The sequence below is a fragment of the Lathamus discolor genome, chromosome 13, assembly GCF_037157495.1.
Source record: "Lathamus discolor isolate bLatDis1 chromosome 13, bLatDis1.hap1, whole genome shotgun sequence".
NCBI lineage: Eukaryota > Metazoa > Chordata > Aves > Psittaciformes > Psittacidae > Lathamus > Lathamus discolor.
The window spans coordinates 9578972-9606555 of NC_088896.1; the positions used below are offsets into that span (position 1 = coordinate 9578972).

Here is a 27584-nt window from a genome sequence, read left to right on the forward strand (position 1 = left end):
AACAATAGCTTTGGTTTGGTAGATCTTTAGTTACCAAGTGAGCTCAAATGTTGGGTTTTTATTGTTACGGGCTTTTGATTTGATATTAAAGGAGTTAACAAATAACCAGTTTAGTAGGTTAAAATAAATACTAGAATAAGAACAGATAAAATAAAAACAGTTTGAAAATTATTGTAGTAGAATTATCTTTTTCCCCATTATGTTTTGTTTTATATTTCTGAAAACCTTTGGTTTTCACTTTTTTTCCACCTGTAATTTGTTGTAAATTCAGGAAATAGTTACTGAGAAGAGAACTGAGTGTTGTTAGTGTGACAGACCTTTTACCTCTTTTATACTAAAACCAGGTTGAAGCAATATGTTTAAAAGAGATCCCAGCACTCTAGGAAGAGATTGCTGTGTATTGGTGAGAGGTCAGTGAAGTGTGCTAATAAGTCACTCCAGTGTGTTCTGCATGTGACTTCTAAGAATGAATTTGTTACAGCTGTGATTGCAGGAGGAACTTGCTGCTAGTAGGAATTCTGTGGATAGATGATTTGTATGGCTGATGTGATGCTATTCCCTGATTCCAGATAAATTTTTCTTGTAATGCATACATTCTGATTTATTTTTTCCCCAGAAATTTTAATCAGTCCCTCTGTATTATACGTATAATAATACCATTTACCTTTTGAGATGTAAATTACCCTCTGTGGTGTGCAGCCTGGAAGAACTAAGTGAAATAAATAGGATCTTCCTCTGTTCTTAGCCTGCACGTCTCTCCTTGAATACCTTACATAAGCCTACAATCTATTTAAATAGGAATTGTCTGCTTTGGGACATGCCCAACAACTCTAATTCACCCTAAACTTGTTTTGGTCTCAGATACTATCTAGTATTTTGATTCTTTTCTGTGAGGGTCCTTTTTGTAAGCTTCAAAGATGTTAATTCTTTTAAATATATGTTTTATAGGCTATAATCAAAAGGAAAATGTGTGAACATCCAACAGCTATATACTTAGGGAGGGCCCGATTTGCTATACTTCATGTTCAGAAGTTACACATTGAGAATGTAAGGTAGTGGCTGAGTCTTCAGTCTCAATACATGAAATTTCTTAATGTGAGAGGACTTTCCTGCACTGACTCAATGCTTTCTTACTTAGGTTCAACATAAAAGTGCAATTGCAGATAGTAGCAAGCTTCATGCTCACTGGTGTTTCTGGAGGTGCAAAGTACGCCCAAAATGGACAACTTTTTGGCCGCTTCAAGCTCACTGAAACGCTTTCGGAAGACACGTTGGCTGGACGGCTGGTGATGACCAAAGTCAATGCTGTTTATTTATTGCCTGTCACTAAAGAGAAGTCAGCACAGACCCAAGGAACCAAAGAGAAGGTTTATGAAGCAGCTATTGAGGAGAAAACAAAAGATTATATCTTCTTGAGGGTATCCAGGGAATGCTGCGAAGAACTCAATCTTCGGGCAGATTGTGAAATGCAGGTAAGTCTGAGTGGAAATGCTTTTGGTGTGGGAACCGTTTGCATTGTGTCTGGTTTGGCTCCACCCAAACCAATTGCTTTAAGATATGAAGAGGAATTTTATTGTCATCATACACAGAAAGCAGAGCACGGAGGAGAATTTCAGATAGGTGAAATCTTTCTCTACGTAAATATACACATATATATGTGTGATTTGTATAGATGAGTCTTACTATTTGAAAATTAGTACTTTAGAACTGTGATGGTGTAAAAACATGTTTTAGTAAATGTAATTTCTGGCAGAAGTCTTCTGACATACTAGGCCTGCTTGTAGATTTTTGCTCATGTATCTCGTGGTTTTCAGAGTTTGGTTTGTAAGGTAACTTGGACATTGTTTTATATTTCTGGTTCAAGTACAAAGCCCTCTGTGGACTTGCAAAGGAAAGCTTTGTCGTGTTTTATTTTCCTGCAGGTAGGTGTTTGTGGGTAGCTCATGGGCTTTTCTCCACCAGACCTGCCCAATCTCTCTCATTTAAACCCACTGAATATATTGCTTACTCCTGCTGCCTGGACTTTTCTCTGGCTTAGTCTCTCTAATGTGGCTTCCATCATTATGTCTGTCATTGCTATTTTCACCAGAGACCTCAGGAGCCTTTTCTTAATGAACTCAAAGGAGGGAGTTTTCTATTTCTGTGATTTTTATCAGCAACCAAACCAACCCTACAAAAAACAAACCCTAACCCAAACCCCAGCAAAACCAAACTAAAAACCTCTGCTGCTCTTGACATAGCCAGCTTGGTCTTTGATAACTTGCATCTTGGACTCTTTATTTTGTATCTTTTCAGTCTTCATGTTCGTGTCATTGTGGATTCCATTATTTGTTCCTAGGCCTGAGGTGAGATTAAATTTTAATAAGGTTTCTTGAGGTTATAGCTGGGCCTTGTGCTGCTTTCTGTACCCATATTGGAACAAGGGAATATTGTCCTTCAGTGGAAGAGTCTTTAAGTTATAGTACTTCCTTGATGGAGATGGTGAGGGGTGGTAGGTAAGAGCTGCAAGGAAGGCGAATAAATAGTTTTATTGTGTATATCCTGTATTTCAGAATGATAATACTTGCCTCCATGGCTCTTGCTCCACTAACACTTCTATCCAGGACAGATATTATCTATCTTGGAGGCATTCTGTCACAAAATGAGGATTTGTAACACTTTAGCTAGAGAAAATGGTGTTGGCAGGAAGATCAGGTTTTTGATTACTTTGCAGTTACCATGACATGGGTGAGGATACTTTAAATATTAAATATTGTGTGGGTTGCAAACAGTGAATTAGATGTAAATGCATATAAAGGAAGACAAAGCTCTAATGATGTTAAATACTTAAACTCCTCACCCATCCCCAGTGTGTCTGCTGTGGAGCTTATGATTGATCTTGTTACCAAGCAGAAATAGCCTCAAATTAAGGCCACTAAAACTGTTGGAAAGGAATGAGTTTTCACTGAAGGATTATCTCCTCCCATTCGTTTTGTTTTGGAGAAACATATGCGAGCATCCTAATGTCTTAATTTAGCATGGATAATTGGTCTGGGAAGACTTATGTTGTTCTGGGCTCTTGGTTTTGTGTTTGTTTTCTTAAAACAATAATTAAACTTACTAATTGATTCTATCAGAAACTCCTCTGGAATGCAAAATGAGCTGGGGCTTCAGAAATGGCTCATTTTGCTTTGAGTTGCTGCCTCAGGTGAAGCTTTATAAGACAATCTATTCTGCATGAAGAGTTGGGTCTTTAAAGTTGCTTGTAGAATCATTTAGTACATCATACCTGGGTCAGTGAACTGGTGGTCAAACCCTTGAAGTGTTATCTATGTTTTAAGGAATTCTAATTGTGAGAAAACGTTTTCTGATTAAGTAGTAACTGAAAAATTGGAAAGGGATGCTCAGGTTAGAACTAAGGATATTGTAATTTGGATGTATAGCCTGTTTATTAAAGGTGTTGGGAACTCTGCGTAGTAGAGTTAGCATTCCCCATGGGATTCTCAGGCACTGACAGAATTGCTTTCCTTGTGATAGGTTTTGGGTAAGTTGGGTGGGTTGCTTTCTTTCCTCTTGTAATAATTCATCTTGGAAACTTTCTCATCACTTGCTTTCCTGTTGTTGGCTTAACTATAATAAATACACAGTTCGGCTTTATCAAGTGCCCCATTCATGAAGGTAGGATGGAGTGAATGGATGCGTTAAACCCCCTGGCTGCTGCTCTGCTTGGGCACCAAACTAACATGCAACAGTTTTATTTTTGGAGTGTTTGTTTTGTGTCTTCTTCTGTGAAACTGGCAATGGATTAACTTCCTTTCCCACTGTTCTTATTGTGGACTATATATTAAAGCATGTAAATGCCTCTCCTTCGCAGATGGCCTCATTCAGTACTCTGCAACTTCAAATATAACTTACTTGATTCCATCAAAAGTGGTTTAAAAACTAAACAAATCAAAAGCAGATGGTGAATGCAGGTAGATAATGAGAGGTATTTAATGCGAGGCACCTTGCTTGGACTCCCAGAAGGGACTATTGAAGTGTCACTCAGATGAGCATCACAGGTTTTCTGCATTTAAATTATCAGTGTTATATTGGGTGTTCTTTTGTCAGCTTTGGGCCTAATTGAGCACAGCTATCTTTCCTGTATAGATCAAACTGTGAGGTTGGGACCGTTGCCATTCCTGGGGAGTTCTTTCCCTAACATCTGTGGGATGTGATTTAGTGGACAAATTGGCTTTGGGTAAGGCTGGGTAGGACAGAGCTTTGGAAGGAAAGGAAGCTTGAGGTCCCCCTTGGGCAGGATGAGCTGGTGCTGTCATTCCTGGCAAGTGCTAAACCCCACTGCTCTGAAGACCACTGTATTTAGTAAGGTAGTGGATAGGCATTTCTACATCCAAATTAGGCACATCCAAAACTACACAATGAAACAATGAGGAAAAACATTTTTAAACGTTCATATGCCCTATTTACAAAACTTCTAGCAGTTACAGTCACTTTAGTGCACTCCATGCTTAACATTGTACAGATTTGTTACTGCCCTTTTCTCCAGCATTATGGTTATACATCTTGCTCTAAAATATGTTAGTCAAGATAAATATTTAATATCTTTATATCTGCCAGGGACTGAAAGTTAATGGCTACGTTCTGCGCTGATACAAGCAAACACTGTTTATTTATGGCAAAGCTAGTGGTGATTTTACGTGCTACATAATAATGTGATATTTAAATATACTAGAAGGTAAATGCTGAGAGCTGTTTTGCAAATCCTTTAGTGATAGATAACAATGATTTGACAAAAAAAACCCAGCCCAAAACCAACCAACAGCTAAAAATATGTCAGTGACTTGAAATTCTTCAGCACCTTTAGGTGGTTTTATGCTGCTTTATGTTAGTGCAAATATATGCCAAATTTTGTATAAAGGCTTCTGTGTTGGTTGTTAACATGTAGATCTTAGGCATAATGCTCTGCTCAGACGCATTTGGGCTTGGATAGATTAATAAATGCAAATTTAAATATGTGTAAATGATAATTTGAGTGAAATGTTTTTATGAACTGTTTCCCCAGGAGCAGCTTTTATCCCATGTTCACATTTACAATGTATTTTTCTCTTTGCTCTTTTAGCATATGTATGTATAAACTAATTTCACTCTCCATTGTTCAGTTCTGAATTTAATCAGGGATGTTAACGTGCTCTTCATGTTGTTTCTGGCTTTGTACCAGAGTTTTGTTGGCATATCTTTTATTTACTAGCATTATAACATAAGTAATTGAGAGGAAAAAAAAAAAAAGAATGTATTGATAAGCAATGAATTGTTAGAAATTAACTTTCAGAGAGTCCTAATAATTGAACATAAATAACAAGTTCTGTTATTGCAGAATGTTTGACTAGAAATAAATAGTGTTTGGGGTTTATCTCTGCTGGTCACACATCTGATTTATGTCGTCTGTTGAGCCGTGAAAATTTCTGGTCTGTTGCTTTTCTGAGGTTGTTCTTACAATAAGGAATGGAAGCTTCTGTTTGCAAAACCAGTGGTTTAGGACAAGAATATTTTCTGCAGTATTTTTTTTATATTAAAATAAGTAATTCCGAGAATGTTTTCCCTTTAATATTTTTCTGAAAGTAGAGTGGAATCTGATCTTAACAGTCAAACACAGAATTGCATTGGAGAAAATGCTGTATTTATCTTTGCTTCACAACAACAATAAAAAGGAGCAAGTTAATTTTAACACAGATCTTTTGATTGAATGATATTTTCGGCTCTCCTCTTGAGAGTCTGTAGTTTGCAGGAAGATAAAAATGTAGCATATGCAGCGAAGTCTGAAGAGTGTTTTCTAAAGTAGTCAGTTTTGGTTCACCTCTTCGTTTCTTCATTCATTTTGTGCTGCAGGTTGAACTTCAGTTTCAGTTAAATCGCTTGCCCCTCTGTGAAATGCATTATGCTTTGGACAGGATTAAGGACAACAGTATTTTATTTCCAGATGTCAGCATGACTCCCACCATCCCCTGGAGTCCCAACAGGTATGAGAATGCAAACACTTCAATATCAGAGATTGTATGGTGATGTGTACTGATTTTCTCATAACAGATGGCTGAAACCTGCCCTGGAACAAGAAACCTGCCTTGCTGCTCTTTAATGGTGAGGATGGTTCAGAGAAGGGAGTAAAGCTGTTCTAAAGAAAACAAGAAAAGTGATTCTCTGAGGACTAGAATCTGTTGATTGGTTTTCCCTGCGATTGAGCTGTGGTTTTATAGGCATTGCAGTTGCATTGCAGCTGTAGAAAGCAAATCTGCTATTGTTGCTTACTCTTCTGTTCTTCACTGAAAATATGCATGATGCTTTATAGGAATGAAAATACCAGTTCCAAGGAGTTTGCTGTGCAGGATCTCAAAGAGTGGTCCGTTAGTACTTCTGGAGCGTGGTGCAGTGAGCCCAAATTTGGACCTATCGCTGAGGGTATGGCTAAGAAAGGTGTGGGAAGGAGCATTAGAAGGACCAGCACTGCACTTGCAAGCAATCCTGAGATTCTTTGTATATATGTCTTACAGTTTCCTTTATGAAATTGTAAACCCCTGTGTTCTATAAATACTTATAAGGAAACTTAAAGCTGGTGCAGTGATGCAGTGAAAATAGTTTGTCTCGAAGAGGAAACTTAGGGAAGAGAAATGAGAGGCTGTGTTGCTCAGGGAATATGGGCAGTATTCTTGCTGCATGGGGAAGGATAAAAGAGGCATGAGGTTTCTGTACTTAGAAACCAGGGAAATGAGAGGTATGTGGAACTGATATCCTGTACAGCATGCGAGGAGTTGTGTGGTGTCTTGAAGGTGAGAATTAAGAGTGATTGTGATAGAGCACTAATCAGATGATAGCTCAGGGATTAAAAGGAAAGGGATCAGGTTAGAAACCTGAGACAACAAGATAATGTGAGACAAAAATTACTGGAAAGTTTTAATTTGTCTTTGGAAGTGTAGGAAGAAGAGAGACAGTAAAAGGGTGGGAGCAGTGTTCTGGGTGGGGATGATTGCTGCATGTATCAAAGCTTTGACAGTACGGGCAGAAAGAAGGGAATAGGTTTTACATAGAGTTGTTATTACAAAGCTAGCAGTGGTCAGTGACAATACCCTGGCTTAGTAAAGTTTTGATTGAATCTCAAGGGAATGGTGTTTAAGAATAGTTTGGAAGTTAGCAGTGTTTTCACTAAAAAGAAGGTAAGTCAAATAAGCGAGAAATGTTACCTTTTGTGTAGTTAGTATCATTTGTGTAATGTTTGATAATTTTTCTATACATAAATGATAGTTACAATGGTTGTAGTTCAGTTTCATTCAGTGTAATAAGCATGGTTTTTTCCATCTGGTGGTTTGGTTTGTCCTACCTGGTGAATCAGTACTTCTGATTGAAAACTGTCTTTCCCTGTTTTTCTTCTGTTTTTGTTTCATGTCCCTGTTACTTTGCAGTATTTCTTAGAGTCTCCTGCCAGCTTGTTGTTCATAGCTGTCTTAAAAATTGGGAATTCGGTCAATTCCCTCTTGATTCTACTCCTTGTTACTAACTACTACTGAGTAGATACTTTTCCCAGTCTGTAAGAAGCACAGTTCTTGTACCAAAGCAGATCACATTACTAAAGTATGGCCATATGTGCAGCAGTGACAGGTGGTTTTTACAATGCATGTCTACTTCTAAATCTGTCAGTGGGAATATTAAAACTGTGTGTACAGATCCTTAACCTCTTATGCTCATTGGAATTTTCTGAAAGCATCTTCCTCTTAATGCTGGTGTCGCTAGCTGGTTACGGCAAAAGCCATACTTTTAGGCTGCTTTCCCATTAGAGGTATGTGCATTAGTGATTTAAAAAACAAAAGGCAAAGAGAAGGTTGTGGTTATTGGTAGCTATTAAGTTTTGTAGTTGTTTTTTAATTTCATCGTGGATAAGTTTTACCAAGCCCTGGGGTTGTTTAACTGTTGACTTTTAAAGTTGGCAATGTAAATACTGCAGGAAAGAACCGTAACTGAAGTCACATTTTGCATATTAATAGTAGAAAATTGTATGTCTACTTGCCTTTGTTATCAGGTGATGGTGCAGCATCTACTTTTTCTACTATGTGTTCTATGCAGGTTAATTACTGTTAGGTGAGATAATGTAAATTGAGAAATAGATTCCTTATGAAAAAACAAAAACCCAAGTTATTTATTGCAAATACCAAATCTTTGTGATTACAGCATGTGATTGTTTTGCTGGATTTGTTGATTTGTTTCGTTGCGACTCAATGCCACAATCAATACAGTAGCATATAAGCTATTTATAGCTTTTAGAAATTATACTTAATTTCATTTCTGACTGACAGTGCTTTGCCACAGCTTCTGTTTTTAAGCTCTGTTGTCTCCTTTTGTACAGACAATGGGATGAGCAGTTGGACCCTCGACTAAATGCTAAGCAGAAAGAGGCTGTTCTGGCTATCACTACTCCACTTTCAATACAACTGCCTCCTGTTCTTATCATCGGTCCCTATGGGACAGGAAAAACCTTCACTCTGGCTCAGGCAGTCAAGCACATACTTCAACAACAGGATACTAGGTGAGATGGGGCACTAAATTTAGGGTGATACTTGATTAGCAGAGATGTAGTTTTTTACTTAAAAGGTAGAAATATAGAATTTCCATCCAGCTTAAAAACAAACAAACCCCAAGCCATCCGTCATTGTTTTGAATGAGAAAGTAATTTAATAGTCTTAGCCTGTAGTTTCCTTTTGGAACGAAACTAATTAAAATGGATGATGTGTAGATGACTGTGATTTGCTCAGTATGGAAAGTTTGGAAGTATGTTAGATAATAAGAGCTGTTCCGTGCTTAAAATCAAGTCTAGATTAACAATGACAAAATAATTATTGAAAAACTGTTTGAATTTCTCCTAACTGAAGAATTTGAGTTAAAGGGCTCAATCATGCCAACTATGGTAGGTTAGCAACTAGTTTCATTAAGAGAAATGTGCAGGAAGATGGCCACTGTTTCCTTTTTTTTGTATTCTACTGCTTTGAATTGTTTTCTGTTTCTTCATTGCTTTTTTATTTGCACCATTTATTCCAGCAGGATTCTCATTTGCACCCATTCTAATAGTGCTGCTGATCTCTACATAAAGGATTATTTACATCCATATGTAGAAGCAGGCAATCCCCAGGCAAGACCTCTCAGGTATTTTTTTAAGGCTTATTATGTATCTATAAAATACTATTCTTAAGAAAAGGTGTCTATAAAAAAAAGGTTAAATAACTTCTAAAATATAAAAGCATATTGGCATTACTAGCAGTGCTTTTAAAAACAGACTAAAAGGACCGTGAAACGTTGTCAACGTAATTTTGGGTCATTTGTTAAATAAAAATAAAGACATCCTTTTTTAAGCTTTTATTATTCTACTGATAAATGTGTCTTTCCTAATGAGCAAACTTTTGATATGCTCCTCTAAAAGCTACTATGATAAAATCAAATGCGCTTTAATTGTATTTTAATTCCAGAACATTTTGACTCACATTTCCAGTGATAGTTTGGAAACTGGGGGCTATCCACCTGGCTTCTTGAAGAGTAACTTTGATGTCGTAGGAGCTACCTATTTAGAGAATCATGTGAAAGTAGTTTGGCCTCTTCTGATAAGTCAGGTTGAAGTCATTGTGTATGTGGTTAAATGTACTTACCGTGGGGATTTTGGGAAAGTGAGGGGAAAAAAAAATGAAGAAGAGGTGGAAACTTGAGGAACAAGGAGGGTAAACTTGCATAGAAATAGTTAAGGAGGGTTTATTTAAAGGCAGAAACCAGCTCTTGGGAATATTTTGTGCAGTACTTGCAATATATGCAGTATAATGCTAGGTTGGGATGTATCTTTTTTAAACTATAGGCATAATTTTCTGAATGCCAGTCTATGAGTTTTATAGTAATATATTACTAAGTAATATATTACTATAGTAACTAATGTTTTAATAAAAACTAATTTTTATTAAATAATTACTATTAGTATTAGTAATTAATATTTCTTACTATTACTCAGTAATATATTACTAAGAAAATGCCTCTTTATGTTTATTTGTTAGCTATTAAACTATATGTCCCAAATGGCTTTTATGCAATGTTAGTAAAGCCAATGAAGTTATGTGAAAGGGATAGCTTTACAACAGCTGTAAATTCTCTTAAATTTGGTGGTTTAAGTTGCCATTTTAAGTTGACATTTTACAGACACTGAGAATCTGGCCAAGGAAAAGAAGGCAGTTTATTTTGCGTAGTTACTTTTGATCTGCTTGCATTTCAACACAGATTGTCTTAAGGTGATTTGTAAAGCACTTTGTGATGAAAAGCATTATGGTGTTTTAATTCTGTGGTGGGAAAAAATGCGTGTAACTGACACTTTTGGGAATACTGAATTGTGATTTAACAGAGCAAGGAGTTAAAGTTAAATGCCTTTTTTTTTTTTTTTTTGTGGTTGCCAGGCTTTTGCTGCTTTCTTTTACTGCTGCATTCAACTACATAGTCCAGTCTCAGAAATACTCTAGGAAAAATATACATAAAAGTGGTATTTTCCTTATGGTTAAAATATATTTGCTAAGGAAATCACAACACATCATTTAAAAGCCACTGAATGCTTGCATTTGATTGTCATAGCATTTGGTATGAAGCCTTCAGAAAGTGCTGCAGTGGATTTTATGATATTGCTCAAATAGTCATGATACCTCTATAAAAAGTTCTCTAAAATGGAGGCATATCTGCATTTGTGTGTATATATATTCATGGATCCACAAATATGTATGTCTTCAAATAAAAAATACTACATCTAATTGAAAGGAAGATGTTTGAAAGGTAAACATGTATCGACCTGATCTGGCAGGAGTTAAAGGGTTAATTTATCTGAATTGAAAGCAAGAGCTATGCGAGACTCCTCCCGTGAAATGAATTGTGAATCTGTTACCTTGCTTTTTGACTCTCAAGATATATTTTCAAGTTACCATCATTACTATTAGTGTAATCAGGGCTCTTGCAGTATTCTAAAGGAAACATCAACTGGAGCAGCAGCAGATTGTCAAAGCTGGATGTGCTACTCGCAGAGTTGGTGTTTCTAAATGGCTGAACAGTTTGCTTTAGATTTTTTTCCTTATTTACTCTACAAGTGATGAGTTGGCTTTGTGGTATCCTGGCTAAAAATGTTTCCATAGCGTAGTGGGGAGCACCATAATATTTATGTTGTTTTTAAAGAAGGAAAACTAAATTATCTAACACCCACTGAGTACAGAGAACTGTGTAAATATTTCTGTATGTTTCTGTGGATAAGATGTGCACTAAATAAATTACCCTGTCAATGATGCGACATAAAAGTTTGAAGCCTGGAGTTTGGGTATTTTTGTGTAAATATCATATTATAAATTTGTATTTTTTTTTTCTAACAAAATAACTTTGTGCCCTTTAGAAAATGCAAAGTCAGAAGGAGCGCTGAGAATTTATGTCGAGTCTTAAGTTCTGCACCTAAATAAAATACCAGTGAAGCCTGAAGGCCAAATTCTCATAGTCCTGCTGCCCATAAACAAATTTGTACCCAGGAAAAAAAATGCCCTTGGGTTTGATGAGATGATTCAACTGTATTAGGGGCACACTCCAAACCCTGACTCTTGGTGAAGAAACTTGACACTGAAACGATTTTGTTCTACTTATGTAAATTGATGCAGATGTGTTTCTGAAAGAAACAAACCCCAATCATAACCTACAGTTAGGAGGAAAGAGCCTTCAATTAAGTGCTTCTGTTAGGTGCTAAATGCTTGATTTCAGTGTGGAGAAGCAGGGACCTTTAGATGGTGAGTCAGAGCCAGGGGCAGGGAACACCTTCCTCTAGACCAGGTTGTCCAACCTGGCCTTGCACACTTCCAGGGATAAGGGTATATACCCTCCTAAAAACCTCAGTCAAGACCTAGGGAGCAGATAGTAGCAGTTTCTCTGTATTTTCCTGGGCATACAGTGTTTGAGGTATCTGCTGTTCATTACTATTATTTTACTTGCATATTTCAAATCTGGTTGCATCCATATGCTGGTTTTTGTATGTAATACTAGGGGGAAAGGAAAGAGGTTGATACTGCTTTTATCTGTAATTTTAATACTTTAATTTCAATTTATGCCTAACACGTCGTTGCTGACTGTTAATTCAGTAATGTCGGAAAATAAGTTGATTCTATTTAAAATCTCTCAGCTGAAACCTCTTTAGTTAACCTTTTAAATACTTAAATCTTAACATACATGTGTAAGTACGGCTGTAGCCTGAAACCAGGTAGCTTTAGCATGTGGCTGGGAGATTCAGGAGATACCCAGACTATACAAATTAATTAACGGGAGCAAACCAGAGTTTGAACTGAAACAAAACAAACAAAAACCACAACCCAAACCAAAAACCCCACAGGATTTAAAGAACCATTGCCCTCTTTTCCAAATTGGCTGGAGTAGTTCTTGTGCTGAAACTGGTGCTAATGCATCTTATCAAACGCTAGTTTGAAAAAGAAAGAAATCACTCTTCGGCCGTTCGCTTATTTTCTTGAAACTCTAGCTTTTATCTTATGCTATTCTCAGAAGAAGATTGATTTAAGGAGGTAACTGTCAGGTGATAAGACAAGTTCTTCACATGTTTTCTGTATCCCTGGGAACATGCTTGTTTGTGAGAATGAGCCTGTCTTTGGAGGTAGAGCAAAAGAAATGGAAGAGGGAGATCAGGTGCTTTTCAAGTTTTCTTTAGACTTTTTTGGGTCTACTTAGAGGTTTTGGGGGTTTTTTAATAGTCTTTTAACAGAGGCATGAAATCAGACTGCTGGATCCTTGCTCCTCTGAGCTTCTGTGTTCTTTTGCTTGAGGGATTTCAGGTGAGAAATAAGTGCACAAAATCTAAGGAGCTGGGATTGGAGTTTCTCCAGAAGAGTTCTTTGGAGCTCAGCCTGAAGGGAGAATCCTGGTATTTATATCAAGAGCTGGGAGGAGTTGTGTTTTCCAGTTCAGAGCAGGGAAAAAAGTTTTGAAGAACTTTAATTTAGTCCCTGTTCATTCTTGGAAGGAGACATGAGAAACAGAAGTCGCTTTTGTAGGACAGGAGTGACACGAAACTCTTGTTTTGCCTCCCTCAGAGGTTCTGATTCTAGGCTCCTGCTTTACTAACTTACAGAGCTGTATTTTAAGTGATTTAGGAGCAATCCCAGCCTGAAACATGAACAAGGACATGATTGTGGATCAAAATTACTGATCTAAAGTTACTACTTTTGCAAATAGTCTGTTATACAAGTTGATACTTTGATAGAACTTTACCAATGGGAGCAAAACAGGAAATATGGGAAATACTCAATTTCACTAGCATTTAATAGAAATACTAGGACAAATTAATGTAATGGCTGGAAAGTTGAGGGACAAATAGGTTAGCTGCCAGGTTGTCCCATTCTTCGACTCATTGGCTAGAGACCCACAGAAATGAACACTTTTGTTGTAGATATCCAAATGCCACATTTAGAAATAAAGGTGGTATGAATTTACATGCGAGATGCAGGTTCTGCGCATGTTAACTGAGTATTAGGAAGTACAGTAGGTATATTCAGTACATTTGTTTGCAGAGGATTGAGTCCTTAACCTATAATCACCTTCATTTCCAATAGTAACTTCCCTGCCTGTGGTTTGGGTAAACCTTAGCCTTCGAAGTTTTATTTTCTCCAGAACTGAAGTCTTGATGTGAGGCACATGATGTGAGAAAGTGCACACTCACATGAGCTATAGCTGGGGTTTGGTTTTGTAGCTGCAGTTTTTGCTTATTTGTTTAGTAACTACTAATTTAATTAGTAACTGCTAATGCCGGACTGTGCTGGCATTCAGGTACTTTGCTGATGCAGGTATTAATATCAGAAGATTGGTTGCTTGTTTAATCAGAAGTTAAGGGTATGTTGCAGGGAGAAATGTTCTGGTTTGTGGTAAGCTGGTAAAACCCAGCAATAGGTTCCTCTAACTTCAAGAAAAAAGAAATCTTAATAATGAAATTACAGGAGACTTTGTTAGCCCAAATTGCACCCGAGAAAGAAACCCCTTGTTCAGTGTGGCTTACTTATAGCCTGACATTTTCGAAGTAGTCACATCTGTCAGGTGTTTTTGTGCCAGGGGTGAATAATAGCTCTGGGATACCTTTTTGATCTGACATCAAAATAAAAGAAATTAATGGGTAAGCAGCAATGCAGTTTGAAATGCTGTCAGCCAATCTGTGAGTCACACATAGTTGAATTTTGGTAATAAGAGACAGTGCATGGTATAATAATGTCTAATAACCATAATATTTTGCATTTCAATAGCAGCTTTCATCCAAGAATCTCAAAGTGCTTTACAAACATAAACTCACAATAATCTCATTAATCCTCACAGTGCTCCTGTGAGAGGGTAGGTAAGTATTGCCCTCAGTTAAGACTGAGAAATGGAATCATATGAAAGCTGGTTGAAGGCTGGGATAAATAGAGCAGGGTTATTTTGCTCCTGCTACCTATTAGGCTGTGTTGTTATGTTGATGTAATAACAGGCTATCAAATAAGGCTTAGCAGTTCAGTGGCTGATAAAAGAATAACATTAGAATGGTCTTGTTCTAGGAATGTCTCAGGAGTGTGGTGTTTGCTCCCTCACTGAGCCCAGGCTTAACTAGATTTAGCTTTGGTCACAAAGTGTCAATTTTGGTTGATTTTGTTGTCAAATTAAAAAGCCCTTCAGAATATGCAGGGGCCTTTGCACCTCTCTGCATTTCATTTTGTTCTTATTGTTCAGAATGGACATTGTATTTTCACAAGCCAAACTTATAATAATCCTAATAATTGTTTCTCTCACGTTGTATGGAACTGAGCTGTAATTTGCAAACGTGGGTGGACACGTGAAATCCGAACTCCAGCCAGTGCAGTGCATTTAGGTGCATAATTCTGCTTTTCCAAATACTTAAGAATTTGGAATTTGAAATAGTGCAGGTAAACATAAACAGGGAATAGATAAACCAAACAGTATTAAATCCCATATTTAGAAGTGAAATTAGTTTAAGTAATAGCATCTTAATTTGATTTAGAATTAAATAACTTTAATTCTATGTATTAATATTTCTACAGTAGTTTCTTGTAGTTTAAACGTTCTGCTTTAGATACAGTTCCTACTAGATAGGTTATATTCTTGAGGAGCACCCTATAGAGAAGCCCTTTGAAATCTTTATCCAGATCCTCTGCTGGTGGCCTTTGGTATATTCTTGTATCTCTCTGTGGAGTTACTTCTACTCCGTTTTCTAGGGCATAGCCTTTTTGTCTTCCTTGTTCCTCTTCCATTTATCTAGACTGGCTATAACATTTCATCACTTTTTAAGAAAAATTCATCATTGATCTCATGATACGGTGATTAAAATTATCATGTGTCATGGAAAGATTAAGTCCAGTGCTTTGCTGGCAATGTCCAGATTAATCTTAGACTCCAGCCATCCTTTTTGGCGCTGTTTTCTCATTCTTTTATAGAGTGCATAGTAATTATGCCCCTGTGTGATGGGCCAAGATGAATTTACTTGCATACAGAATGAATATACTGTTTGCTTCTTAGATCTCAGAAGACATATACTGTGTGTAAAAGGAAGTACAGGGTTTTATTAATGTGTTTTGAATTGTTTTTTTTAAGATCCTATGGCTGCAGTTGCTGAAATGTGGAGAGCACTGCAGCTCTGGCAGGTCCAAGACTATGGGCTGTATTTATATTTCAGCTGAGGACATACTTCTTTACAATGAGTTTATTGACAGCTTAAAATGAAATAGACGTTGATGTGAGTGTTACAGAACTTAAATGTATGAAGAATTTACAGATTTCCATATCTGAATTAATCCTTGGTAGCTCTTCATGTATGTAGTATTGCACCGCAGCAAATAATGGAAGCTAAATCCAAGGCATTTTAGCATATTTTCGCATGTTATTCTGCATAGTTGTGATGTTTTCCATCCTGAAGATTACCTTGAATTACCAGAAAACAGAATATTAGCAGTTGAAATATTAGGCTGTCACTGTCTTCAAACTGTATAGAAAATAAGTCCCCTTTTTCTTTTTTAGGGTATATTTCAGAAATCGCTGGGTAAAGACTGTCCACCCAGTTGTGCATCAGTACTGTTTGATTTCAAGCACACATTCCACCTTTCAGATGCCACAGAAAGAAGACATTCTTAAGCAACGAGTAGTAGTCGTTACTTTAAATACATCACAGTATCTATGTCAACTGGATCTTGAACCAGGTAAGATAACTTCTAAGCAAGGAGTGTCCATGCTCGAGAATTACATTCATCTTACCAGTGTCAGTTTGTTACCCAGTGTTAAAAAATAAACGGTGATCATCTTAAAATGTCTTTGTCTTTTAACGAATAAATGTTTATTACAATGCTGAAACTCTGGCATCAAATCAACCTTTGGCTTATTCTGGTTTTTACCTGATTTAAAAATAAAGAAGCATGATCTGGTGTTTCTGAGATCCAAGATGGAGAATTCTGTTTGAGATTCTGACTTTGAATATAATGCCCAGTAAGGTCATTACTCAGTGGAGCATGTAACCATATATACACATGGAGAGCTTGTTTTCTGAATTGTTTAGCTCTGCAAAGAGCTCCTGCACATACAGACCCATGTGCTATCGATGTGAATCTTCCAGGGTAGTTTCCTAAACTGAAATGTATTAGACTGGTTTTTGAGGGGCAGAGGCTCCTTAGGGTTCATTGTTTTCTTGATCTCCAAATGAAATCCATCTGCTTTTTGGAGAAGGTGGGGTTTCCTTACAGAAGTTGTTATGGTTGGCTTTTCATGCCTGCATTTGTTGCAATAGAGAAAACTAATACAGAATTTATGGTAAATATTTTCAGGTCTTTAGATGGAAGTAAGTCCTTTGTCAATAAGCTGTGTACAGTCATTCCACAGTAATGTGTGTGCAGCTGTATGAAATTCATGTTTTCCAAAGAAAATTGCTACGTTTCTGTGTATATAATCTTAATTGGTTGGTACACTAAGTCCTCTAATACTTGGTTTTAAACCTTAATATAGAGCAATGTATAAAACCACGTCTCTTCTATAGCTACCCTGAATTTACATTCCATAAAATATAAGTCTACTGTGGCCCAGGTTTTTTTGAGTGCACGTTATCCGGTGCACAGGATCCCACCCACCCAGCAAACCTTTTGGTCCATTATTATCATAAGATTGAACTTAAATTTTCCTTTAATTTCTGTTTCTTTTTGTCCTCTTAAAGCCCATAACTAGCAAAGTGCTCAGGTGTGTGTGCAAATTTAATGGGAAATTTAGTATATAAAATAGCTAGTAGGGCTGAAGTATACGAGGAAATCTGTTTCATTGTCATCATCCAAAGCTCTTCACGCCTCGTAGTGATGATTTCAGAGTTGAGAAACCTATTGAGGGAGGTCTGCCAAGAGACATTTCCTTTTGGTATAAGGGGAGCTCAGATAAAACACCAATTTAACTTCATGTGTATCAGAAGAAAGAGGCAGAACTGTGGGCTGCTGCTAATGTCACTGGCAATCAGTTGACCACTGGTCATTCGATGCGTTTGAGAATTGTTTGTGTGGTTTCTAGTAGTTGCTAGAATTGTGTAAGACATACTGGATTTTTTCTAGTTTTGGTAGCCATCAGAATACAGAACTTGAAGTCCAATTTCTTGTATTATTATCGCTGTTTATTTTATCATATTTCAAGTTCCATTTATTTGCTGATATCTCTGGTTTGCAGGTTTTTTTACACACATTCTGTTAGACGAAGCTGCGCAAGCTATGGAGTGTGAAACTATTATGCCTCTAGCATTAGCTAATAAAAACACAAGAATTGTCTTGGCTGGAGACCATATGCAGGTAAGAGCTGTAGAACTGTTGAATGCCAAGTATATATATGTATGTATTTCTATTTATATATTTAAGTTTATCTGTTTAAATTTCTGTGGTGTGTAACAGACTCACAGTATTTCTGCAAAGTGAGAATATGCTGTTGTCTCCATTTTACAGTAAGGGAACTGAGGCAAAAAGTGAGTTGTCCAAGGTTACATAGGAAATCTGTGATAGAACAGACCTGGGCCCATTCAACCACTGATCTGTATGCAAGTAAAATTTCATTTTGGAGAGGGAGATGCATATGTTTTACCAGCCATATAATAGATGGGGAAGCCAAGGAAAATCCAAGGGATGTTACTTCCATAAAGATATAAGGATAGTTATTATTACAGTCAGGGTAAGAGTTTCTCCTACTCTTTATGACTGCTATTTCCTGTTGATATTTGCAAGAATTGTAGAAAACAGAGAATATGTATTATGATTTAGGCAGCCTTTTTTTACTAGAAGCATAATAATCTGGTAAGGATTTGAACAAGTAAGATATAGGAGACTGAAGCTAACCAGTGCATTTATGTTACTGCGGTGTACCTAGCCATGGTATATGTCTTCCAACTATGAATGTACAGTTAAAGTAAGATTTCTTCTTTTTTGGTGCTAAATAGGTGTGGTGGGAGCATGAAATTCCAAGTCCACATATTTAGTTACATTTTCTTTGTATGTGTGTGTCTATTACAGCTCAGTCCTTTTGTCTACAGTGAATTTGCCAGGGAGAGAAACCTTCATGTCTCATTGCTTGACCGGCTCTATGAGCACTACCCTGCAGAATTTCCATGCAGGATCTTGCTGTGTGAGAACTATCGCTCCCATGAAGCTATCATCAAGTAGGTGTGAACTTTTTCACTGTATCATGTGTTCCTTTGACTGAGTGAACAAAGCAACTCTTGAGCCCAGCAGAGCTGAATAAAGAGAGAAGCATTAAATGTTTCTGTAATATAGTCTAAGTTGTTTCAAAGTTAATTACTAGAGTAATTTTTGTAACTAGGTTGAAATTCAGTCTCCTAGAACAGACGCCAGGGGTTCAATCAGTTGTATTACAGACCCCACATTCAGGTGGGGATGCTTTGGCTGCAAGATGTGCATGCTAAGCCAAAGAACAGTGAACTTCCCCCATGTAACTGTTAAGTAGTATGTTGTATTAGGGTCTGTTTATCTCTGAACTGGTCTAGAATTGTAGAATTACTGGGGTGGATTATCTTGGAATGGTAAGCTATGTGCACTGTAAGGATGTACAGCCATGAGCAGAAAAAATGGGTCAAATTTTGGGCACGTTTCTATTCTGTTGTCTTCTTGTATTACTTCTTTCAAGACACATTAATCAGTGGGTTTGCTTTTTTGTGCTATGGTAAACTAATGGCTGCTAGTGTAATGAGCTCATCCATGAGCTGTGCTGGAAAGAATAAGTGCAATCATGGGGAAAAATGCTAAAGTTGAAATCCTGGCTCAAACACATACTGAGGAATGTTATGTTGGTATCCAGTCATGCTAATTAGGTTATGACTGTGTTCAAAGCAGAAGCATTTAGGTGCTCTAGGGAATCAGAAGTGAGAATGTAACGTATTTGGTTACACAGCTTGATCTGTCTCCTTTTTATGGACTTTGTCATTATGGACTGAGTGGTGCTAAATATTTTACACATTTCTTGAAATTGTGAGTTCAAAATGAGAGAGGATCTGAAAAGGAAGGGGTTGTTTCAGCTTTTAGTTAAGAGATCAATGCCATGAAGTTTACCTCATGAAAATTCGCTTCAGCAGTTGGAGTTCAGACAGTGAGTTCCTAGAAAGATCCACTGTGTGAACGCTGATTGCAGAAGTACCACTGGGGCTGGTCAGCTGTCTAGTGGAAGTCCAGTGTGCCTAATCCCACTTGAAAGTGTTGCTGTGTGAAGTGGAACCTGCTAAATACTCTGATGGTGGTCCATTTAGTTAATTCTCAACTCTACTTTTTAATAAAGTGGAATTTACCCTGACAAATGGAACCATGGCATGTAAGACAGAATTAAGTGTAGGAAGATGGTTCATGTTGGACTCATTAATCATACCTACCTAAGTAAAGAGACCAAGAGAAATAAAGGAAAGAACAGGCCATTAGTTCAGCCTGAACTGTTTTTTCTTTTGGAGAAAACTTTCCTTTTAGAAAGACTGTTTTATTGTTTCATGAGAACTCATAACTAAGAATTAACTTGCAGAAGGAATTGTTACGCAGCTCAGTCCACAGAACAGTGGTATATTCTTCAGGTATATGTGATTGTATATATTTGTCAGTGAGATGTGCATCTTTTATTAGTGAGCTCATATGTAAACTCGACGTTTTATTCTATTTTGTCTTGTTGCAGTTATACATCTGAGCTTTTCTATGAAGGCAAATTGATGGCAAGTGGAAAGCAGCCAGCCCACAAAGATTTCTACCCTTTGACTTTCTTCACAGCACGTGGAGAAGATGTGCAAGAAAAAAATAGTACAGCTTTTTACAACAATGCAGAGGTAACTCTTTTTTGGCTTTATTCACGATTGTTTTCTTAAAGCCCCGCTCCTCCCAGATATATTTGTTTATGCTCAGTGTAGGTGGAAGACATAAATTGTCCTCTCCTAGGAGAGGGGAACATGGGGCAGGCTAAACGTGAAGGAGTGAACATTGCAATTGTAGTAAATATTTCCACTAATTTATCTTCTTTTTCTTTGCAAATTGTAAGCTGCATATAGTTCTCAGGCTCATTCTTCAGCATGTCTTTCCTCATATTTTTTTGTGACATTCTGGTGGATGTATCTTAGCAACTGAGAGTAACTGCAATTTGAAGTGAAACTTAGATTTCTTTGTTGTAGAAATGTTCCCACTCAGAGTCCTCTGGAGTAACATTTCATGTTTGCTTTAATATATTTAGGATCAGTGTCTAACTGATCATGTGCAAATAGGATTTGTTTTTTCAGGTGAGAACTTAATTCTCAGTATGTTTGTTTCACATGAATGTGTATGTATTCTTCAAAAATTACTTACATTCTCATTCCTTCCCTTGAATTAAACCCAACAAACCCCACAAAACCCCGTAAGAAACAAGCACATGCATCTCAACTCACCCCACCCTGACTTGGTAATACTTGTTGTAGTGGAAGATGCCTTTTTCCAGTCACCTCAAGTTAGGGGAGGATTGACTCAATTCCTTTTTTCCCCCCACCAAAAAGATGTCTTAAGATCCTTGACATTTAAAGAAAACCCAAGAAATACCATTAATTTTCTTAAATTGAGGAGGAATTATTACAGAATTTAGGTTGCAGTTTAGCAGCAGTGTTTGTTACGAAGCACTGCAGAGCTGTCTGTGTTTCCCCTTGTTGATCATGGTGCAGTTCATCTGATGCACAATCTTAAACCTTTTTGTTGTTATGCTGCACTTGTTATGCATTCTTTGATGTATTAAAATATCCACTTAAACAAGAAGCTCCAATGACTTGTGGACACATCAGTGAAAAAAACCTGAAGGCACCTGACTACTTTGATTAATCTACTTGGATTGCTTTGCCATTTAAACGAAAGTTGGAAAAACCCTAAAAATATCTTCAGTGGCCAAGTAACTGTCTGAAAGTTGTGAGTCATTAATAGCTACAGGCAGGATTGAAGGACAACAGCTGCTTAAACACCAACATGAAAAGCTGAAATTCAGATGATGAGAGAGATTTTTGCCGTTTGACTCTTAATGGACATTTGCGTTAGGGCATCTTACGGTTCATTGGTGTCTCTGTTAAGTTTTAATCTGGAAAATATGCTTTCCCTTTTTGGTCTTAATTCTGTAATTTCCCTATATGGTGCTATTTCTGAATACATAGCCAGAAGCTGTAGGCTTACAGGGAAGCTTGCCAAAATACCTGCAAAAGATAATTATATGTGTGCTACGTTTTTTATAGATATCAAAGTTTATTCGTATATCCTTTGCCAGTAGAACTAGCTTTTAAATGCAAGAATTTGTGTTGCAAAAAGCTATAGTCAGGGCTTGCTCAAAACCAGCCATGTGTTTCACTGCCCTTTGAAAATCTTAAATGGTTCAAAATAAGCTATTAGACTTTTAAAGCATTAAGAAAGCTTTCTTTGCTGTATTAGTTTTCTCCTGATATTCTTTTAATTCCTGAGTTTTTCAATAAACTGTGCCAGTTTCCACTAATTTTTTAAGGCTATATACGTGAGAACCTGTGTCATACAGTCAGATCTTGGATGCTAAGAATTCAGCATGAAACAAGAGACTTTAAGCAGTGAACAGCTACTGTGTTTTATATTATTGTGTATACTCATTGTGATTTATATCACTCTCCATGTTCAAGTGTCATAAAAGTCCCTAGAATTCCTGCTTACTAATTTGAAAAAGAGATAATGTAAAAGCTAAGAACATTAAGTATCCTTGTAATGCCCCCAGATAACTGAGTGACTCAGGAAGAGAAGAAAGTTAAGAATACTTGAGATTCTTGTAGGAAAGATTCTCTGCCTTGCTTCCGTTAAGAGGCTGAGCTTGCATTTGTAATGCTATAGGAAAACTGCATTCATCAGTTCTGCTTTAGATAACTGGATAAATATTTATTGACTTATATTGAGATTTTTTTAATGACATAGTCATGTTTAAAAAACATAAAATCAATAAATATATTAAAAAAGGAGCCATAACCCATCCATCAAGTTGTTCATGACTGCCTCCCATAGTGCAGTATCTCCGTTCAGTGTGTTTAAACAGAAGCTGCTATGCCTGGTGCTTTTTGGCAGGTTAGTTTGAGCCTCCCCCCTCACAGGAGGTGGTTTTCAGTGTTTATTACTCATTAGTCTCCCCAGGTAGCACACTTAATAGTAGTTAATAGAGAAGAATTAGCAGTTGATGAATAATCTGAAATTCCTGATGGTATCCTTTGGAATGGGAAGCGATTGTGCTCTGTACTTGTTTTTTAGAGTTAACAAGCTCTGATATACCATATATAAAACCCAGTATAAAAGTAAACTCTACTTAGTCAGTATATTTACTTCAGGAAATCAGGTAAAGTATGATAAGAAATGTCCTACTGCACTGGCCGTTTTCTTAAGAAAAAACATAAGCATGAAAATGAAAATAATGTAATTTCCTAGCTTGTACTTCAAAGGCGACATTTTTGTGGTCAAACTCTTACTTCAAGATTAAAAAGGGGCACTATATAGTAAATACATTGTTTTAATACATACTATTTCAGAGTATCATTAAGATGCAATATTACTGCTTGTTCAGGAAGGCTGTGTAATACTGTGTCGTGTTCTAGACCTTTAAAATTCATATTATCTTGCCATGTCAAAGAGCAATCTTCAGTGGAGCATGCTTTTAAGAATTCTGACTTTCTTTTAAGGTGTTCGAAGTAGTGGAGCGTGTTGAAGAATTAAGAAGAAAATGGCCTGTTGCCTGGGGCAAGTTGGATGATGGCAGTATAGGTGTCGTAACGCCTTATGCCGATCAAGTGTTCAGAATTCGGGCTGAACTACGGAAAAAAAGACTGTCTGATGTCAGTGTGGAGAGAGTGCTAAACGTTCAGGGTAAGTAATAGTTGTGTGTCTCGAAGATATGCTAAGGAAGTGAGAAATGTGACTGGTGAAGCTAAGTAAGATGTACTGAAATCCTCTTAAAACGATCAGAACAAAAGGAGAGCTGTGATATAGCCCATAAACCCCAATGTATCAAAATGAAACTGGCAAGTGTGCTGATTAGATGTTATTCCAACACTGAATACCAAAGCAATAAACACCTGGATGTGAGAATTACCTTTCTTCAAAACTGAAGTTCAAGCTTAAAAAAAATAAATGGATTGGGTGAAAAATGTGAAAACTTTTATCCCAGTGGGAAAAACAGAGCTCCAAATAAAATTGTGAAAAGGCTTTAGCCTCAAAATGTTTTACTGATTTTGTTGTTTTGGTTTTTTTTTTTTTGCATTTGTGACTGTAAAAAGAGGTCCACATATTTTGGTATTTGTTCCTGGAATCACATGGATAACAAGAATTTTGTGTAGGCATAGCCTGTTGCTAGGTTGCACTTTTAGTCAGTAATAAACAAAGGAAGATAATCAAGTGACTGAGTGACAGCGAGTTACTGTTGGGTGTTGTGTTGTTTCGTGGTAGATATTTGTGTGGTTGAGAAGGTCTTAAATATGAAACAAGAATGTCCAGAACTTTTTTCAGGTAGAATAAATACATCTAATAGTTATAATTGTTTGACTGGCAACATTGTAAAGATAATCAGCATTTCAGAAAGTTCTGGAGTGATTAAGATGAAAAATAAGATTTTTAAAGGGGAAGTATTCTGGTAATAGAATATGCTATTTATAGTGCGTCTTCTGAAATTTTTAAATCTTATTATTCTTGCATAATGCTCTTCATGTGAAGGGTAGCTATCAGTTCTTCAGAGTATCTAGATGTGAAGTCTGGCTGGCAAGTGCAGTGCTCTGATTGTGTTACTAGCTGAAATAGCTGCTGTTATCTCAGGTATTTGTTTTTTGCTTCATTTTAGGAAAACAGTTCAGAGTCTTGTTTCTCAGCACAGTACGAACACGGCATACATGCAAACATAAGCAAACGCCAATTAAAAGGAAAGAGCAGTTACTGGAGGATTCAACAGAAGACTTGGATTATGGTTTTCTGTCCAATTACAAACTTCTCAACACTGCCATTACAAGAGCACAATCCTTAGTAGCTGTGGTGGGAGATCCTATTGCTTTATGTTCCATTGGAAGATGCAGGTACTTACACATGTTCCTTAGTTCGTCAGGGATAAGGATACTGGAAAATGTGTTTGTTATGGCTAATGGATTTGGTAAAATTATGGATGATCTTTCAGGTGCCAAATAAGACACTCTGTATTTAAACCCTCAAAATAACTTCATTCCATCTAATATCCTCTATAGGTGGACAAGTCTGGCTTTTTTTGGTTTTTTTTGTGTTCCTGTTATGTTCTGACCTTACCTTCTTATCCAGTGTTGTAGTGTCACCATGTGTAACAACCTACAGAGAAAAAGTGTGAGAGACCTATCACTTGCTCATTGATAAACTGCCTTTAACCTATTTGTAGTTCCTTTAATTTTTATTTGGCAGTAACAATTAAAAATGTTTCATTTTTTGTTTTTTAATACCTATTACAATTTTATCTACAACTAAAATTAATATATAGAGTTAAGAATTAGATGTAATGTAGTATTTTAAGATTGAATATCATGGCAGTCCTCTGAAGGTAGGAGACTTAAAACTGCTAGTTATGTTTTTATTTATCTTTATGACGCCAGGAAAAAACTCATTAAGATTTGAATGAATTTGCTTTTTACAGACCTAAATGAAGAAATGTGAAAAATTTTAAGAGATGTTAAGGATACTAAGTTCTTGTTTTTCAAAGGTTTCCTTTTTGATGGAAGAGCTGAAATTTTGAGATGATTAGAGATAAACCCTGAGGCTTATTTCTCGAAGAGAGGAAACACTGCACTGACTACATTATTAAAATAAAGCTAAAAATACGTATTAGGCAGTTGTTACATCTATGTTGTGTTCCACTTTCCTGAGCATTGTTCTTCTACTGTATTGAAAATGGATGTGGTTTTCAAGTATTAGAATTGAAAAACCCCAAATGAAAACCAAACCTTTGTTTACTGCATTTATGAACCATAACCTGAATTTAACCTCTTCCCTGTTAGGGACACATCGAGAGTATCCATACATTAATAAAGTGATCTTTAAATGACTACTAATGTCTTACTGAAAGAGAAATAATAGTTGTGGTTTTATTTCACTTTTCCCATTACCTGCTTGGGTTTTTTTAGACATACTTGGTTTATGTAACTAACTGATGAGAAAGCTCTGTGCCTCCCAAACACTTGATCCACAAATGATGAGCATCTGTTACAGTCTGCTGGTGCAGTCTCTAGTTCATTGGCTTTCTCTGCAGAGATGCATAACTTAGCTGTAGAGGTTGCCATGCTGTGCTGGCTGAGATTTCTCTTACTGCTTCCTCAGAAATTATTCTCAGTTGATAAATTTTGCTTCTCTTGCTGACACTGAGGTTCAGGATGTGCAGTATTGCCTAAGTCAGAAAGTTAGTTAATCCCTAGTTAATTCAGTTAGCACCTAGGACCATTACTGGTTCTCCAGCTATCTGTCTAAATACAGCTTTCGTTGGAGAATGTCTTGTCTCTCTAAACCCCAGTGAGGAAGATAATCTCTTGAATTTTCACATAAGCCTGAGTGTTGAGGTTTTAATTTAGATACCCAAAGGGGACCCGGTTTTCAAATGTGGGGGCTCAGCAATTTCTCCAAGTATGGCTCCTTCAAAATATCCAAAATAGGGCATGCAAAAACTTATTAAATGAAAGCGTAGGCTATCAGCATGGTACATGTGTTACAGTGTTGGCACTTAGGGATTGAGTTTGCCTTTTGAAGGCCAGCAGCTGTTTATATATGTATAGCTGTTCCAAATTATGAAACAAAAAGATAATTAAGAAACAAGGAGCACTGGAGCTTTATTAAGATGTATCTCAAGCTTTCCCTTTAATACACCATTGTCTTGTTTCACTGAATAATTGAACATTCACTCTTTGAAAATAGTGCTGGAGGGGCTCAGGCGTGCTGCTAGAAAGATGGTTCTTTTTTAGTACAACAGGAGTAGAGAAGTCTGCAAGAAGTGACATTTCGTTAGGAAAAGCAGACCTCAAAAAAGTTTAGAGAGTACTTGAATTTTATAAATATTCTAATACCTGTCAAAATGAGTCAAGACTCTGTAATGATAGTTGTAGAGAGCTTTGTGAAGTATGCCCAGGGTAATCATTACATTTCTGTGTGTTACAATGAGACTAGACAGGGCTGTTGTGGCAGACACTCCCTTTAAACTCCAGAGCACACTGTAAGACAGAAGCAGCAGCGTTTTATTCTCTGTTCTTACACCCCAGTACAAGTGCTCCATGTGTAGAGAGACTGCTCAGGGCATTTTAAGCAAAAGTGGATGGGTCTCAGTGGATTTGTGGTTCTTGGCAGTAGGTTTGGTGACTGAATTGATTAATCAGAGGGAGTTCCATCATTAAAGCATCCCAGTGAAGTATTTCAGTTTGGTTTTTAATCCTCACTTAAAACCTTGCAAGATAAATTTGCCTTACAGCATGATGCAGAAAAGAGCCATCTTGCATCCTGCATTTTAAAACAGCAATTATTGTGTCTGTACAATCGTGACAGAAGATGGGCTTTTAGGGAAAACTGGTTTGAATTCTTAAATACATCAGTAACATTATACTATTCTTGCAAGAAAGATAGTTATTATGTCCTGCAAAGCCAGCTACTCGACAAAATGTGACACTGCTGTTAAAATCAGTGTGCAGCCATCTCTCATTTTACAGGTTGTGGGAAATAACAGTGCTTGCTTGTAGATCAGGCCTTATGATTGAAGGGTCAACTAGAATGAGTTATGGTCAAGCACAACTGTAAGATAATTTTCTTTTTAATACTTTTTTCCAGTAACTTTTATTATTGATAATTTTTTGGAAAGGAATCAGGTGGTTTGGGGGGTTTTGTTCGGTTTGTTTTGGTTTTCTTAAGTAACGTCTTCAGACCCTATTTAAATATCTGTTAGGCTTAAGTAACTTCACTCACAAAGTTTCTTTGAGGTTAAAAGAAATCAAAATCATTGTAAGTATAAAGTTTTTTTATAAATCCTGCTGTGGATGTTAA

The 27584-nt window shown here is 36.8% G+C and overlaps 1 protein-coding gene across 4 annotated transcripts in view; it reads left to right on the forward strand.

The window, feature by feature from the left end:
* HELZ (helicase with zinc finger) overlaps window positions 1-27584 on the forward strand; it is an 87176-nt gene that overhangs the window by 38209 nt on the left and 21383 nt on the right. For 2 of the 4 annotated variants that reach the window (XM_065693511.1, XM_065693514.1), the window contains 10 exons: window positions 1139-1472; window positions 5869-5999; window positions 8372-8551; window positions 9061-9165; window positions 16072-16250; window positions 17746-17864; window positions 18576-18721; window positions 20233-20380; window positions 23243-23426; window positions 24394-24622. In XM_065693511.1, the coding sequence (XP_065549583.1) occupies window positions 1139-1472; window positions 5869-5999; window positions 8372-8551; window positions 9061-9165; window positions 16072-16250; window positions 17746-17864; window positions 18576-18721; window positions 20233-20380; window positions 23243-23426; window positions 24394-24622 (1755 nt within the window). The remainder of the gene's footprint in view (window positions 1-1138; window positions 1473-5868; window positions 6000-8371; window positions 8552-9060; window positions 9166-16071; window positions 16251-17745; window positions 17865-18575; window positions 18722-20232; window positions 20381-23242; window positions 23427-24393; window positions 24623-27584) is intronic. The other 2 variants (XM_065693512.1, XM_065693513.1) reach the window with 2 other exon arrangements.